Here is a 17,489-nt window from a genome sequence, read left to right on the forward strand (position 1 = left end):
CATTATACCTGGGCTTCTTTAACAGAAGCTTATTTATACGGGCTCCATGCCCAACACATGTGTCACACTTCCGCATGTACCTTTTATTCACCATTATATGCATCGATATGACTTAGGTTTTGGTCAAGCTGGGTTGCCTGGCTCCTGTGCTTACCCCTACGTTCCCGATTGTTCAGCTAGGTGGTAAAGGGAGCACCTCTGCGATTGTTACTGCCGGGTCAGCCGGATGTGTACCTCAGACTGGGTGAAGCCGAAAGCTAGCGTTCTTAAGGGAATATTCGGTCGGTGAACAAAAAGACGATTTAATACCTATTTTTTTGCCCCCAGACGTTTTCCTGCTTTTTTCGCAGTCCGGACATGCACTTTAGGGCATGCCTCCCAGGGAAAGGAACCCCTAATGGAACTATTCTCCCTAGAAGATGTTTCTTACTAACCATGTAATATAACATAACTAGTTGGGCACTTGTCTGATAAAGCACTAATGACCCCTACGCCTGGTCTCCATGCACGCTCCGGTTCTTATATAACCGCGAGGGTATTCGGACACACTCCAAACTATTGGGTCCCGAGGTTGAAGCGAAAAGGTCAGCTATGACAAACGATCTACAATCTGGCTAGAAGGCATTTTTCATGTCATCTTAAATTACATAGTCAATTCGACTGATTGTATTCCTCTTCGATGCCATCTAATAGGCTGTCTAGTTTACAGTCCTGCTGGGAATACTTTGCGGCCAACTCTACTTGGCCGTACACTAAGCTCACAGGGATCTCCTTCCCATCGGGACTCACAGGTCCGACCTTGGCCATGTGGTTTGGGTCAGCCTTCGTGTACCGCGTCTTCACCACGGCCTAGGCCTCTCCCTGGCGCCTTGACGGCATGCTGATATCTTCCATAATCGGAAGCGCCGCCGCGCTCTTTGAAGCCTCTCCGCAAGCTCTCCAAGGCCTTCAGGCAGGGAGACAGATGGCCACAAGGCCTGGGTGACGTCTTTCATCACCTGCCGAACTCGTTCGTGCAGTTGCAAGAGCTCGGGAAGAAGGTCACCCGTAGAACCGGGCATTTCCTCTGCAGGACGACCTGTGAGCATACCTACAGACATAACTCTGTTAGTCGACTTCCTCGCCGAACTCTTTTTCAAAGTTCGTTCAAGCACTTACCAAAAATGTCGCGTCGAAGCCGCCGATTCTCCTTAACGGAGTCAGAAAGCTGGGCACAAACATCCTTTAGTTCCTCACCCAGCTGGGTGTTGGCATCTTGGAGATTATTTTTCTCTTGCCTCACCCTTGTAAGCACATTCTCGCCGGCCTTTAACCGGCGCATGAGTTGTTGCTTGTCCGGATCTATCCCGGCGCCATCTGCAATATTATTATCAGACTTATACACACGCCGCACTTCACAATTTACTTATCTTTTGAAGCATATATTACTAGAGGGGGTCTCTTTGGCTTCCCCCGCCACGGCTAGTGCGGCCTCAAGTTGGGCTTTGCACTCCTCCAGCTCCTGGGACAGTTGGGTATTCTTTTCTGTAAGATCCTGCACAATAAATGATCCTTAAATTAGTTATTCTAACTATTTCAAGTCTCGGGGGCTACTGGCATATATAACTGTCAGATTTTTTCACCCGTATGTCTTTTACATACTGCTCCGTCGCTCTGGCTAGACCATTTTGAGCGGCACGGAGGTGCGCATCTCCCAAATTAAGGGCATCCAATGCCTCGGGGGAGAAACATGCGTCACGAAGAGCTGTCCGGCGACGCCTGTGATTCATGGCACTCTCCACCTCGGAATTGGTGGCAGATAACCTGTCGGCATCCTCTGTCGGAGGAGCATCCGACGCACGCCTCGTGTTCGCCTCTGCTTCTGGACCTGGCTTTGGAGCCTGGCGAGCGGAGGATTGAATGGCAACCTCTCCGGATACAGTCCGGCGAGCGCTCTTCTTCCTAAAAAAGCACGAGCGTTAGTATGTCTCCCGGGAATAAAGCCCGGGAGTAAGGTGACACGCCATACCGTTGCGCCGAAGTTTCGATCCGGACCGCACTTCTTTTCAGCCCGCTGGGCCGTACTGCCCCTTGTTGGCTAGCCGCCGCGGGCTCGGCCTTCCGCCTCAAGGGCGCCCCCTGCGAAGCGCCATCGGTATACAGTGATCAAAAATAAGCACGGATGGGTCATTTTCGAAGTGTTGGGACTTTGATCTCAATTACCTGCGAGGCGGGAAGTATTCCGGGGTAACCGGCCGTAATGGCGACCAAGGCATTATCGATGCTCAGTTGGTGGAATACCCCGTCGATCAGCTCCACCGATATGTCCGGATCCTCTTGGGAGGTCGGATCGAGGAACCGTTCCGGATCCTCGGTTTGAGGAGGTGGGCTGTTTATATCCTTTACGGCCCGGCGCAGTTCCTGGGCCGAAATCACAAAATGAGATACTTGACTATGGGAGTATGGATCGGATAGGCAAAAATAAATGTCCGCTTACCCAGCTTGGAGGATTGTTCATAGAAAATCCGCTCTGCGGATTGCCGTGGAGGAATTCCTCCTCTTCTCCCTTGTACAATGCGGACAAGATCTTCATCAGATCGGCAACCGATCCCGGCCCCTTACGGCCGCAGCGGGTGGCATCATCCTTCCCGTTGAAATCCCACATGGGGTGGCCTCTATACTGGAGCGGCTGCACCCCCCACATAATGCATGTGGCTATGACCCCGATCATGGTCAGTCCGGAATGAGCTAACAGCCTAATTCGGCTCATCAGGTAAGGGACGTCCTTGTCATTTTCCTTCTGAGGGCTCCGTGGACGCCAGCTTAGGCGTTTCTTCAAAGGAGCGTTATTGAACTAAGGGAGGCCGATCCGGATAGGGTCCGGCAGGAGGACATCTTCTATATAAAACCATTCCGAAGCCCAGTCTTCGGACGCCTTCTTCGGGGTACCGGATAGATATCCGGTCCCGGCGATGCGCCATAGTTCGGCTCCGCCCACTTGATATATTGACCCCTCTTGAGAACGGGGCACAAGGCAGAACAACTTCTTCCGCAGCGCAAAATGAGCCTCGATGCCCAAAAACAACTTGCAAAGGGCCACGAAGCCCGCAATATGCAAAATGGAGGCAGGCGTAAGGTTGTGCAACTGGAGGCCATAGAACTCCAGGAGCCCCCGGAGAAACGGATGAATTGGAAATCTGAGCCCTCTTATCAAATAAGAGACAAGGCATACCCGCTCTCCTTTGGAGGGGCTGGGGACGCTCTCCGCTTGCTTTCCGCCCTTATAGGTGGCGAGTCCGGCTCGAACTAGAACCATGAAGGCTGGGGGAAGAAATCCCTTGGTTTGGAGCGCCACTAGCTCACTATGCGGGACGGAGCATCTCTCCCAATCTCCAGGCTGAGGGCTGGGAGGGCGAGAGGAGGAGTCGCGTCGACCGTCCATGATGGAATGGATTTCTGTCAGATGCGCTCTGATGAATACTCGCGAGGGGAGAATGGTGTGATTCAGATCTAGATCCTCGTCTCTTTTATAGGCAGCTCATTTGCGCAGCTAGGGGGGTAAATGTAAAAATACCTTGGCTTTTCGCATTCGTTCGACACGTGGAAGATGGCCATTATTGGGCGTGGAAGCCGAGGAGCGCAATATTTACAAGAAGCCGGACGCTATTCAACAGGTACACATGATTTGGAGAAGAACCCGCCTTGCAATGCCGAAGACAATCTACGGGACTCATCGCCATTAAAGCCTGGTTCGGGGGCTACTGAGGGAGTCCTGGATTAGGGGGTGTCCAGATAGCCGAACTATCACCGTTGGCCGGACTCCTGGACTATGAAGATACAAGATTGAAGACTTCGTCCCGTGTCCGGATGGGACTTTCCTTGGCGTGGAAGGCAAGCTTGGCGATACTGATATGTAGATCTCCTACCATTGTAACTGACTCTGTGTAACCCTAACCCTCTTTGGTGCCTATATAAACCGGAGGGTTTTAGTCCATAGGACGAACAACAATCATACTATAGGCTAGCTTCTAGGGTTTAGCCTCTCTGATCTCGTGGTAGATCTACTCTTGTACTACCCATATCATCAATATCAATCAAGCAGGAGTAGGATTTTACCTCCATCGAGAGGGCCCGAACCTAGGTAAAAACATCGTGTCCCTTGTCTCCTGTTACCATCCGCCTAGACGCACAGTTCGGGACCCCCTACCCGAGATCCGCCGGTTTTGACACCGACAATCATTGTCATCATCATGCCTAGCTAGAAAGACATTAAAGAAAAGAACTTGTTGGGAGACAACCCAATATTTACCCTTACTGTTTTTGTGTGTCCACATGATTATGCTACTTTAGTAATCATGTTTTATAGGTTTTGTTTCAATAAAGTGCCAAGTAAGACCTTTAGGATAGCTTATGGTGATAGTTATGTTGATCCTGCTGAAAATCAGAAACTTTTGCACCCAGTAAATTAGTTTTGATAATTCACAGAAACGTGCTTTTGATCTGATTCTTTTTTCTCTGGATTTTTACACAAATTTCTTAGTACTTCCAAATTTTATAGGATTTTTGGAGTTACACAAGTATACGTTTGGTACAGATTACTATAGACTATTCTGTTTTTGACATATTCTGTTTTCTATGTGTTGTTTGCTTATTTTGATGAATCTATGAGTAGTACCGGAGGGTATGAACCATAGAGAAGTTGGAATACAGTAGATATTACACCAATATGAATTTAGAATGAGTTCATTACAGTACCTAAGTGGTGGTTTTATTTTCTTATACTAACGGAGCTTACGAGTTTTGTGTTGAGTTTTGTGTTGTGAAGTTTTCAAGTTTTGGGTAAAGATTCGATGGATTATGGAATAAGGAGTGGCAAGAGCCTAATCTTGGGGATGACCAAGGCACCTCAAGGTAATATTCAAGGACAACCAAGAGCCTAAGCTTGGGGATGCCCCGGAAGGCATCCCCTCTTTTGTCTTCGTTCATCGGTAACTTTACTTGGAGCTGTATTTTTATTCACCACATGATATGTGTTTTGCTTGGAGTGTCATTTTATTTTGTTAGTATTTTCTTGATGTTATTTAGAATAATCTTTTGCATCTTTAGTTTCAAAAAAAATGTCAAGGATAGCCTTTACCATGCTTATTTTGCTAGTATACATGTTGCTGTTTGAAAACAGAAAGTTTACAGCTGTTGCAAAAATTCCCTAGAAAAGTCAGAGAATGGTATAATATTGAAACTTTTTGCATATTGAGCTCTGATAAATCTTCTACAGCGTAGTATTTTTCTCATAATTTTTGGAGCTAGGGAAGTATGATGAATCTTGCATTCTTTACAGACTATACTGTTTTGGCAGATTGCTGTTATGTTTGCATTGTTTGCATATGTTTGCTTGTTTAATGATTATATTTGAGGATAGGAGTATTAAATATGCAGAGAAATTTAGTATGCAATGTTGAATAATAATTTTAGTGATTTGTTACAGTAGAAAATGATAAGGTTTTTGCATTGGTTTATACTAACTTATCTCACGAGTTCTTGTTGAGTTTGTTGTGGATGAAGTTTTTGAGAATTAGGAAACCGAGATATAAAAGGAATTAAGGAGACAGAAAAGCTCAAGCTTGGGGATGCCCAAGGCACCCCAAGATAATATTTCAAGAAGTCTCAAGCATCTAAGCTTGGGGATGCCCCGTAGGCATCCCACCTTTCTTCTTCAACAACTATCAGTTAGTATTGGTTGAACCTAAGTTTTTGTTTCTTCACATGAGTTGTGTTGTTCTTGCAATGTCATTTTATTTTGTTTTGCTTGCTGTTTGAATAAAGTACCAAGATCTGAAATTCTTAAATGAGAGAGAGTCTTCACATAGTTACACAATTATTTAGCTACTCATTGATCTTCACTTATATCTTGTTGGAGTAGTTTGTCATTTACTCGTGTGCTTCACTTATATCCTATGAGTAAATGGTTGAATGAGTTGAATGTCATAAATCTGAAATTATATATGTTTCATTTTCTTATCCCGTGGGTAGTAATGACTTCACATCTAAGAAGTAGAGGTTGTAAACTTATTGAAGGTTAGCAAGCATTGTATTGGTCACTTGAACAATTCATGAAAGAATATTGAAGGAAGAGAGATTTCACATATAAATATACTATCCTAGACATCTTTTATAATTGTGAGCACTCATTAAGTATGACATGCTAAAGAGTTGATGTTGGACAAGGAAGACAACGTAATGGGTTATGTTTTCTCACATCTCAGTTAAAGTATATTGTCATGGACCATTCAAACATGTTGAGCTTGCTTTTCCCCCTCATGCTAGCCAAAATTCTTTGCACCAAGTAGAGATACTACTTGTGCTTCCAAATATCCTTAAACCCAGTTTTTGCCATGAAAGTCCACCATGCCTACCTATATGCGGTATTTACCTGCCATTTCAAGTAAATTTGCATGTGCCAAACTCTAAACCATCAAATAATAATCTATTTTGTATGCCCGAATCGCTCATGTAGCGTCTAGGGGCTGTCAGTATCTTCCATGCTAGGTGGGTTATTCTCAAGATGAGTGGACTCCGCTTATCATTCACGAGAAAAATGGCTGGTAACCAGGATGCCCAGTCCCATGATTAAAAGATCAAAATCAAATAAAAAATAATTAAAAAAATCCTCCAGGACTGTTGTTGATATGGACGGTACCTCGTTGTTTCGGATGGCCGTGGAGTGTGATTATTGGTGGAGGGGGAGTAAAAACTTTACCATTCTGTTTGGGAACCACCTATAATGTATGTAGTATGGAAGATATTGGGAACTCTTGGTTGTTATGTTGACAATGAGATCATACCTCTCAAAATTATTTATCTCTACTTCAAAATCGAGCTCTGGCACCTTTGCAAATCCCTGCTTCCCTCTGCGAAGGGCCTATCTTTTACTTTATGCAAGAGTCAAGGTGATCTTCACCTTTCCCTTTTTCATTTTATCCTTTGGCAAGCACCTAGTGTTGGAAATATACTGATATATATATATATATATATATATATATATATATATATATATATATATCTAATTCGATGTAAGTTAGCATGAACTATTATTGTTGACATCACCCAAAAGTGAATACATTGGGAGGCAAAATTATAAGCCCCTATCTTTCTCAGTGTCCGATTAAAACTCCATAACCATAAGTATTGCGTGAGTGTTAGCAATTATAGAAGACTATATGATAGTTGAGTATGTGGAGTTTGCTAAATCAAAGCTCTGACATAGACCCTTCCTGAAAATAGGATGAATTGTAATTGTTTGATGACTGAGAATGAAGTTTGCTAGTTTTCAAGAAAGTTTATGGTTTATGCTTTAACATGTGAATAGCTTGTTACTTGATCTTAAGAAGTTTTATGAGATGAACTACTGTTATGACATATAATCATGCTAGAAAAGGAGATTGAAATTATCATTGATCAAACTTGTGCACCTGCTAGCATTCACACTTCATAAATTCTTTCTTTTATCATTTACCTACTCGAGGACGAGCAGGAATTAAGCTTGGGTATGCTGATACGTCTCCAATGTATCTATAATTTATGAAGCATTCATGCTATTTTATTATCTATTTTGAATGTCTATGGGCTTTATTATACACTTTTATATTATTTTTGGGACAAACCTATTAACCGGAGGCCCAGGCCATATTGTTGTTTTCTTGCCTATTTCAGTGTTTTGAAGAAAAGGAATATCAAACGGAATGAAACCTTTGGGAGCGTTATTTTTGGAACGGAAGCGATCCAAGGAACTTGGAGTGCAAGCCAGGGAAGCTTTGAGGAGGCCACGAGATAGGGGGCGCACCCTCCACTCTCGTGGGCCCCTCATGGCTCCCCCGACCGACTTATTTCGCCTATATATTCCCATATACCCTAAAAACATCGAAGCGCACAATAGATCGGGAGTTTCGCCGCCGCAAGCCTTTGTAGCCACCAAAAACCTCTCGAGAGCCCGTTCCGGCACCCTGTCGGAGGGGGAATCCATCACCGGTGGCCATCTTCATCATCCCGGCGCTCTCCATGACGAGGAGGGAGTAGTTCACCCTCGGGGTTGAGGGTATGTACCAGTTGCTATGTGTTTTATCTCTCTCTCTCTCTCTCGTGTTCTTGAGGTGATACGATCTTGATGGATCGCGAGCTTTTCTATTATAGTTGGATCTTATGATGTTTCCCCCCTACTCTCTTGTAGTGGATTGAGTTTTCCCTTTGAAGTTATCTTATCGGATTGAGTCTTTAAGAATTTGAGAACACTTGATGTATGTCTTGCCGTGCTTATCTGTGGTGACAATGGTATATCACGTGATCCACTTGATGTATGTTTTGGTGATCAACTTGTGGGTTCCGCCCATGAACTTATGCATAGGGGTTGGCACATGTTTTCGTCATGACTCTCCGGTAGAAACTTTGGGGCACTCTTTGAAGTACTTTGTGTTGGTTGAATAGATGAATCTGAGATTGTGTGATGCATATCGTATAATCATACCCACGGATATTTGAGGTGACAATGAGTATCTAGGTGACATTAGGGTTTTGGTTGATTTGTGTCTTAAGGTGTTATTCTAGTATGAACTCTATGATAGATTGAACGGAAAGAATAGCTTCGTGTTATTTTACTACGGACTCTTGAATAGATCGAGCAGAAAGGATAACTTTGAGGAGGTTTCGTACCCTACCATAATCTCTTTGTTTGATCTCCACTATTATTGGTTTTGGAGTGACTCTTTGCTGCATGTTGAGGGATAGTTATATGATCCATTTATGTTATTATTGTTGAGAGAACTTGCACTAGTGAAAGTATGAACCCTATGCCTTGTTTCCTACCATTGCAATACCGTTTACGCTTACTTTTAACATTAGTTACCTTGCTGTTTTTATATTTTTAGATTACAAATACCTATATCTACCATCCATATTGCACTTGTATCACCATCTCTTCGCCGAACTAGTGCACCTATACAATTTGCCATTGTATTGGGTGTGTTGGGGACACAAAAGACTCTTTGTTATTTGGTTGCAGGGTTGTTTGAGAGAGACCATCTTCATCCTACGCCTCCCACGGATTGATAAACGTTAGGTCATCCACTTGAGAGAAATTTGCTACTGTCCTACAAACCTCTGCACTTGGAGGTCCAACAACGTCTACAAGAAGAAGGTTGTGTAGTAGACATCAATCTACTACTATTACTCCACACATCGACCGCTATCCAGCATGTATATAGAGTATTAAGTTCGTAAAGAACGGAGTAACACCTTAAGCAACATGACATGATGTGGAAAATGTAAACTCAATTAATATGAATAAACTCCATCATTTATCCTTAATGGCAACGATACAAATACGTGTCATGTTCCTTTCTGTCACTGGGATTGAGCACCGCAAGATCGAAACCATCACAAAACTCCTCTCCCGTTTGAAGATAAATCAATCTAGTTGGCCAAACCAAATCAATAGATAGGAGAGAAATATAAAGCTATAATAATCATGCATAAAAGAGTTCAGAGAAGACTCAAATAATATTCATAGATAATATGATCATAACCTCACAATTCATTGAATCCCAACAAGCACGCCGCAAAAAGTGATTACATCGAATAGATCTCCAAGAACATCAAGGAGAACATTGTATTGAAGATCAAAGAGAGAGAAGAATTCATATAGCTACTAGTTATGGACCCGTAGGTCTGTGGTAAACTACTCACACATCATCGAAAGGGCAGTAAGGTTGATGTAGAGCCCCTCCATGATCGATTCCCCCTCTGGCAGAGTGTTGGGGAAGGCCTCCAGATGGGATCTCACCAGAACAGAAACTTGCGGCGGCGAAAAAAGTATTTCGGGTGGCTCTCTGATGTTGGGGAAATATTTTGGTATTTATAAAGCTGAGATTAGATCAAGAGGTGCCACGAGGGGCCCACAAGCCTGCCCCCCCCCCCGGCGCACCTCCAGAGCTTGTCGCTCCCTCGTGGCTCGCCAAGTCTTCTCCCGAAGCTTCTAGGGCCCCCTCTGGTCCCGAAAAAATTAATCCAATTTTTTCCTTCGTTTGGACTCTTTTTGATATTTATTTCCTGAAAATCCAAAAAACATGCAAAAAACAACAACTGACACTGGGAACTAGATTAATAGGTTAACCCTAAAAATGATATATAATTACATATAATTGCTTAATAAACATCCAAGATTGATACTACAATTACATAAAACAATCAAAAAATATAGATACGTTTGAGACGTATCAGCAGCCGATCCTGCCACAATGACAAATCAAGGGGAAGAGCGCGTCACTGCGCAGCCACATCGGATTATACAACCAAATTGCAAGTATGCTGGCTCAGAGGGGATCAACACTACATAAGCAAGGGGGTAACACAAGGAGAAGGCATCTAAAGGATCAGTCAAACGGCACAACGTTGACATTTACTTTTTTTTTCCTTTCACAAGACAGTGTATCCCTGTAAGCAATTCGTGTGATTGAATGAGATAATCTGGATCGGGATACTAACAGAATAATTCACAAACTCATCAAGTTTTTGGACCTGGGTGCTATTAACCATAAAAGTTTGATACAGCTTTAAGAGCATCTACAGTCGTACAGCAGAAACTTGCTAATTTGGACCCTAAACATTCGTGGAGGCGACCTAATGCGTCCGCGGACATCGACTATGCACACCTTAAATTTTCTTTCGCACAACCGGATACTTTAATTAGCACTCCTCAAATCCATACAAAGACATGCAACATTAAGTAAACGACGCAACACACGCCGTCCGGCTACTACATCATGACATGCCATCGGACTACCAAAATTTGGCATGTTCTATCTACATACAAGCTACAGAGAAGATCATGCACGGCTGTCTTGCCCTTGCCATCCTTCTCATGAAAATAGTGGTCAAAACACAATATGGATGAAGCCGAACCTGCTCATGCCGGAGCTGTTCGACCCGGCGTTGTCATCCTTCTCCTCTTTGGGGGGCAGTACGGATATGGCACAGATCGCCTTGGCCACCCTCACCTTCTCCTTCCCACGACGGGCACATCGGTCCCCGTAGCTCTCACACTACGGCCGCCCGAAGATGGGGAAGCTAAGGGACCGCGATGATCTAGCCCCAGAGGATCCAAGCGACAGTTGCGCCAACGCAATGGATTCACGCCTTACAAATCACGTTGTCGCCCGGGCACAGTCCTCCGGGGAGTGGCGGAGGGCAATGGGGCGGGCATTCCCTCCTCCACCCCGCATGAGACGACACCCCAGTCGACGGATCCAGAGTGATCTGAGTCAGATGCGTCGTCCGCCATGCCGGGAGAAGACCAGAGACCCCCGGATGGGAGTTTGAGGGGCGGAGTGAAGTAGAGTGGAGTACTTATAGTTTGGTCCAAGGAATGGATGGAGACGGATACATGTGGTGTCGGATGGATCAATGTGGGCCGGCTCTGATGTGACAGACGCGCCCAGATCATACTATATTCGTCCCATATTTGAGCTGGATATGAGGAATGCCGATTAATTCGGGTGTTTGATACTAGTTTGAGGCACGTGTCTGAGTCGAGTTCTTTGACCCGTTAGCGACAGGCCGTCCGCCTGGCCAGATGCTCTAAGCTCGTTCAGTTGGAGGCGGAAAAACCTCATCTGTACGCCCAGAACCTTACATGATACCCTACAATATGCATGTCCACCTCGCACGTTTCCCATTAGGAAAAACGTTTTCTCTTGCCCAGAACGTGATCGATCGTAAATTCAAAAACTAAGCACGAGTGACAGATAGATAGGATAGGATCAGTTGCTATCCAGACGACTCCACGACGGATCTCTCTGTACAGATAGATGAAGCAGTCATGTCAGCATGGTCAAACCTACTGTACTGCATTTTCTCCCGTCTGAGTTAACGAACAATGTGCCATGCTTATTTTGCCAGTTCTTTGTGTATCTGAGCAAACACATTTTTTGCTCATGATTGCACTATCCTACCGTTCCTACAGGCTACGGCACGCACTTGTAAGGTACTCACATGCATAAGTTGTATTCCTCCGATTCATAATTGTCTCTGATTTAATAGTACAATGTTGTACTAAATAAACTAATATAAATAGGAAGGAGAAACAATTTTTTTTAAACACGGTGCGATCAAAGTCGCTCACATACACAAGATAGGAAGGAGAAACAATATTTATATACTCCCTCCGTTCTATAATGTAGTGCCTATAGATTTTTACAGAAGTCAAACATTACAAACTTTGACCATGTATATAGAGAAAAGTAGGTACATCTAGAATACCAAATGCACCTCATTGGATATATCGTGAGTTATATTTTCAGAATATACATGTATGGTATTGTAGATGTAGACAATTTTCTCTATACACTTGGTCAAAGTTGGCAAAGTTTGACTTTTACAAAAATCTATAGGCACTACATTATGGAATGGAGGGAGTATTATAAGATAAGCATATTGGCTGTAATAACATCTTAGATTATGAAACGGAGAAAATTATACTGTTTAGATGGAGCCATATTTTATCTGTTTAGACCAGATATAGCAATCATAATTTTCTTAGTTTCACACCATATTCTGTGGTTGGCCAGGTCATGCACCCTTTATCTTTCTACACGGAGGATTTAACCAGAGGAGTGTTGCTAAATTTCCCCTTTTCGTGCATTTCATTTGTGAAACTGCGAGTTTTTGAGCTGATTTTTTTTAGCTGATGTGAAACTGCGAGTGAACAGAAAAATAACATATTCCCATTGAACATAGATGAGCAGGGCATTTCCAATTGAAAGTAGATGAGCACGACGCGCATACCCGTCCAAATCTAACGCAGAAAATATCCGTGTCCCAAGAAACGCTCGACACGTTGAAGGCATGTTGGTCTTGCCTGACACTACAGGTAAGTCGTCAGGCGAGCGAGTCAAGTTGTCTATTCCCTCCTTGTCACGTCCGGCCAGCACACAGTTAACCACCATATGACATGTTCCTGTCCAACAAAAGGAAAAACCCAAGACATTGTTCAAAATGGAGCGGACGAAGGCATCTCTTCTGTAACATCAAGAACTTGCATCCGCCTGTCTTTGGTCAACAGAGCTTCGAATAGTGAGGACTTTGCCGTCTTTCATTTTTCTTTTATGTTGCTTACACATCTTGTATCTGATTTGTCAAACTTCATATAATCCAAAGCGACGGGACGTGTTTTTTCTTTTTTTTAGGGAAAAGCGACGGGACGTGTTATCAGTGGCGTAGCTAGGGGGTGGCCAGGGTGGTCCATGGACCACCCTGAAATTTTCCCATAGCTTCTATATAGTGTAGTAAAAAAATATTTCTTTGAAAATAAATAAACTTATGTAAATATTTATATTGATGGACCACCCTGACTTATTGTGCTGGCTACGCCACTGCGTGTTATTGTCTTTTGTCTATGTAGACCTGTCACAACCAAGCCAAGTGACAGAAGGTAAGAGGGATCATGTTAAAACTGTTCATTCAAAATACAGTTTATCCTAGTTTTTTTTCTTGCGAAAAGTTTATCCTAGTTTTTTTAATCACGTTGAAAGTCTCGTAAAACAAGCGGCACATCTTGCAACACTGAGCGTTTTCTTTCCTCCTTCTCCTGACTTAGATGACAAGTAGTGGCCGATCTACCCTACTCCCCGGCTAGACCGATGAAAGAGCGATCTCATAAAAGAGACTAGCCAGCACATTATACGTCAACATTTTCTTCTCTGGGACAACTTATACAGATCGTAGTTGTCGGTTTCTTTTTCTCTACGTTGATAACATCTCCGCCCTTGCATATACAAGCTTCTAGATTTCAAGAAGTTTGCTCCACTTAGATCAAGTCCCAGAAGCCACAACGAGCTTTGCTCATGGCGCGTCGCCGATGAAGAGGATTTCGGCAACCCCAAGGACCTCTATGTATTTTTAAATTTCTTCATCGGCGTGTGTTTTTGTAAGAGCATGTGCTACTTAACGTAGGGTTTTGTCCTTTCTTAAAAATAACTAGAAAACACCAGCATAAAATATCTGCTTTCGAATGAACAGTTAATTGTAAAAAGAATATTTCATTTTTTTTACACCCAAGATGCTCAAGTTTTGTAGGAGCGTGTAAAATTGGGTTGCGATTTGACATCATAAGAGCTCCAGAGAAAACCCAATGCTCCAAAACCCAAAATTTTCAGCATTTTTTCAAGCTCCCGATTTTTGTTCTGAGCTCCTCTGAGTCATATCGCAATAAAATTTTGGACTCTAGAAACCTGAGCATTTTTGGCCAATTTTTCATTTTATTTATTTTGTTTGCTGTTTTTTTAGAATGTATCAAGGAGGAGACGAACTCGGGATCAGAAACGCCACGTCCCTATATAGGCTGGATCAAGCCAAACCAATAATTATTCCAAATATAGTGGAGATAGGATTATAGTGGATCATGCTAATGGTGATTTCATTTTTTAAAATCTTGACACGCACAGATCCCATCTTGTAAAGTCAATCGTCAGACAAAAAAGAGTTGTATCATGCAGCATGACAAGGGACCCCCTTGCTTTGGCCTGAACTGCTATAAAAAGTCGTACTGAATATTCTCTAAAAATATCGTACTGAATATACAGTAGGCATAGCAGCCCTCTTAAGTCTTAATCACCAACTATTTAGGTTTCCGTGGCTAGAAAAAGTCTACATAAACACCAAGACATTGTTGAACTTCATGCAAACTGATTAAGCACCTTATGGTCATGGAGGTCTCCTTCTCGCATGCCTTGCTCTTGGCTTCTCTTCTCCTCCTCTTGTACTTGCTCTCCTCCCGTGGCAAGAACTCTAGCAATGGCAGCATTCCGAGCCCACCAGCGCTTCCCGTCATCGGCCACCTCCATCTCCTCAAGAAACCGCTGCACCGCTCCCTCGCCGCGCTCGCCGTGCGCTACGGCGGCGGCCGGGACGGCGCCGGTCTCCTCCTTCTCCGGTTCGGCGCCAGACCGGTCCTCCTCGTCTCCTCCCCGGCCATTGCCGAGGAGTGCTTCACCGTCCACGACGTCGCGCTCGCTGATCGCCCGGGGCTTGCGTCGCGGCGGCTGCTCACCGGCGATGCGTGCCCCAGCATCGCCAGCGCGAGCTACGGTCCGGTCTGGCGCCACCTCCGCCGCATCGCTACCGTGCACGCGCTCTCCGCGCACCGCCTTTCGCTCACGACCGCCGCCCGCGATGTTGAGGCCCGCGCCATGGCGCGGAAGCTCTGGCGAGCCACCCGTCTGGGCGCCACGGCGGTCAGCGTGAAGCTTACGGCGTTCGAGTTTGTTGTCAACGTGATCATGGCCATGGTCGCGGGAAGGCGCATGGCGGGGGACGAGGTCCTCCGGTTCAAGGCGATGACCGAGGCGGGGTTCGCGGCCGCGGGTGCGGCGAACCGGCACGACTTCTTGCCACTGCTACGGCTGCTGGACTTTGGAAGGACGAGGAGGAGGCTCGCCGGCCTGGCCAAGGAGCGGCACGAGTTCGGCCAGGGTCTCGTCGACGAGTACAGACGTCTTCACCAAGGTCACGGTGTCGTCGGTGCTGTCACCGAGGACACGACGTCGACGCCGGCACAGAGAACGGTGATTGGGGACCTGCTCCGGCAGCAGGAGGGATCGCCAGAATCGTACGCCGACGTGGTCATCCGCACGATTTGCCTGGTGAGTGAGCGTTTGCACAGACGAAATAACAGCAAGTGTCAGTATGCATGCATTAGCTAATTATTAGTGTCAATAACTCAGTGTTTCTGAGCTGTGGTGATGTGATCTACCACTACAAGCTTAATCTTTTTCTCAAGTCTCAGTTAGTGTGTACTTTCAACTTTGTGCTGCACATGTTTACACTAGTAGCCACGCAATTAGTTTATGACAACACAGTCTGATGTGTACTACACTGGCCATTTGGTAGTGACAATAATTCAATTTCGATTAATAAAATGTACTGGTAGTGAGATACACGTAGCCAGGTAGCTCAGTTTTTAACAAAGATTTTACAAAGCCAAGCCACCGTTTCACTAGTTTACTCGAATGCATTGATGTTAGGCTGGTTTTGAAGAAATTTTCAAGATATTTTCATCTCGAGATCGCGAATATACAATGTTAACCAGCCACAAACTTTCTGAGAATAAAGTTAATACATCACGATAAGAGTCATATACCCGCAGATTGTGATTTGTGACACACAGTCACTCACACTTGCCTTGATTGACTGTTCGATCGCTACGTTCATAATTTCGTAAAATTGAGATATTGACAAATCCCTTTTCAACATATGATTGTGCAGAGCTTGCTTCAAGCTGGGACGGACACGTCATCTAGCACGATCGAGTGGGCAATGGCTCTTCTACTTAACAATCCACACGTTCTTGCAAAGGCGAAGGAGGAGATCGACGCCGTTGTGGGCACATCCCGGCTGCTCGAGGAGCATGATCTCGCATGCCTCCCGTACCTTCGTTGCATTATCACCGAGACCCTTCGGATGTACCCTATCGCCCCGCACCTTGCCCCGCACCAAGCCTCCTCTGACTGTGTCATTGCTGGCAGGCAATACATCATCGCATGCGGAACAATGGTGTTGGTTGATGTGTACTCCATGCAGCGGGATCCTACCATGTGGGACGAGCCGAACAGGTTCATTCCTGAGAGGTTTGAGGTTGGCATTGGTGAGGACGGCGACAAACAGGTGGCCAGGATGATGCCATTCGGCATGGGCCGGCGGAAGTGCCTCGGCGAGGGTCTAGCATGGAGGACAGTGGGGGTAGCACTTGGGGTGATGGTGCAGTGCTTCAGGTGGGAGTTGATGGGGAATGAGGAGGCGGACATGAGCGAGGGGTCAGGGTTCACCATGCCCATGGTTGCGCCACTAGTGGCAATGTGTCAACCCCGTGAAGAAATGGATGAAATTCTCAAGAGGATTTAGAAGTTCGGTTATTCTAGCATTGTACCCTTGCAAGGCCAATCAAAGAAGATAATACATTTACATCTGACACCTTGTCTACGCGCATATTAAATTAGTATGACCATTTCCTAAGAAAAACTAACATTGTTCAAGGCCACCAAACATAACTTACGTATATCGAAGCTCAAAAGCAATTGTAGGATCAAAGAATGTGAACTAGAGGGGGGTTGTATAGAAGATTTAAATTTCTTTGGAAAACACAAATCTCTCTGCGAAAAAACCATAAGCAGATGTAGTTCTACTTGAAGATAAACTACCACTAGAAATAACTTAGAAGAAAAGATAAGTGCCAGTAGATGAAGAACATGTGAACACACAAATATATCATTTTAAGTACAGCGAGGAAAAATATGAAGGATAACATATTAGTCGGTACAGATGGAAATGCTTATCAGATATGAAGAACAAACACAATGAAGGGCCATTCAATAGAATGTAAGTACTGAAGTAAATACGGTAATTAAGAAAGAAATTATGTTGCTAGATGCCGACAAGATATTTGTTCTACCAGTTCACTCCTCTACAAT

General features: G+C 44.5%; 1 protein-coding gene across 1 annotated transcript; it reads left to right on the top strand.

Annotated features, from left to right (window-relative positions):
- The first annotated feature begins 14,716 nt into the window (after positions 1 to 14,716).
- On the top strand, positions 14,717 to 16,923 carry LOC123115768 (cytochrome P450 81Q32). The gene is made up of 2 exons (XM_044536860.1): positions 14,717 to 15,665; positions 16,288 to 16,923. Exons 1-2 carry the CDS (start codon positions 14,724 to 14,726, stop codon positions 16,921 to 16,923), a joined length of 1,578 nt encoding a protein of 525 aa, XP_044392795.1. The 5' UTR covers positions 14,717 to 14,723.
- Positions 16,924 to 17,489: the final 566 nt, after the last annotated feature.

Source organism: Triticum aestivum, chromosome 5B (genome assembly GCF_018294505.1).
Source record: "Triticum aestivum cultivar Chinese Spring chromosome 5B, IWGSC CS RefSeq v2.1, whole genome shotgun sequence".
NCBI classification, from domain to species: domain Eukaryota; kingdom Viridiplantae; phylum Streptophyta; class Magnoliopsida; order Poales; family Poaceae; genus Triticum; species Triticum aestivum.

Coding starts and splice junctions, on each gene's coding strand:
- LOC123115768 (XM_044536860.1), top strand. CDS start 14,724: ATGGTCATGGAGGTCTCCTTCTCGCATGCCTTGCTCTTGGCTTCTCTT. Junction 15,666..16,287: donor TCATCCGCACGATTTGCCTG/GTGAGTGAGCGT, acceptor ATGATTGTGCAG/AGCTTGCTTCAAGCTGGGAC.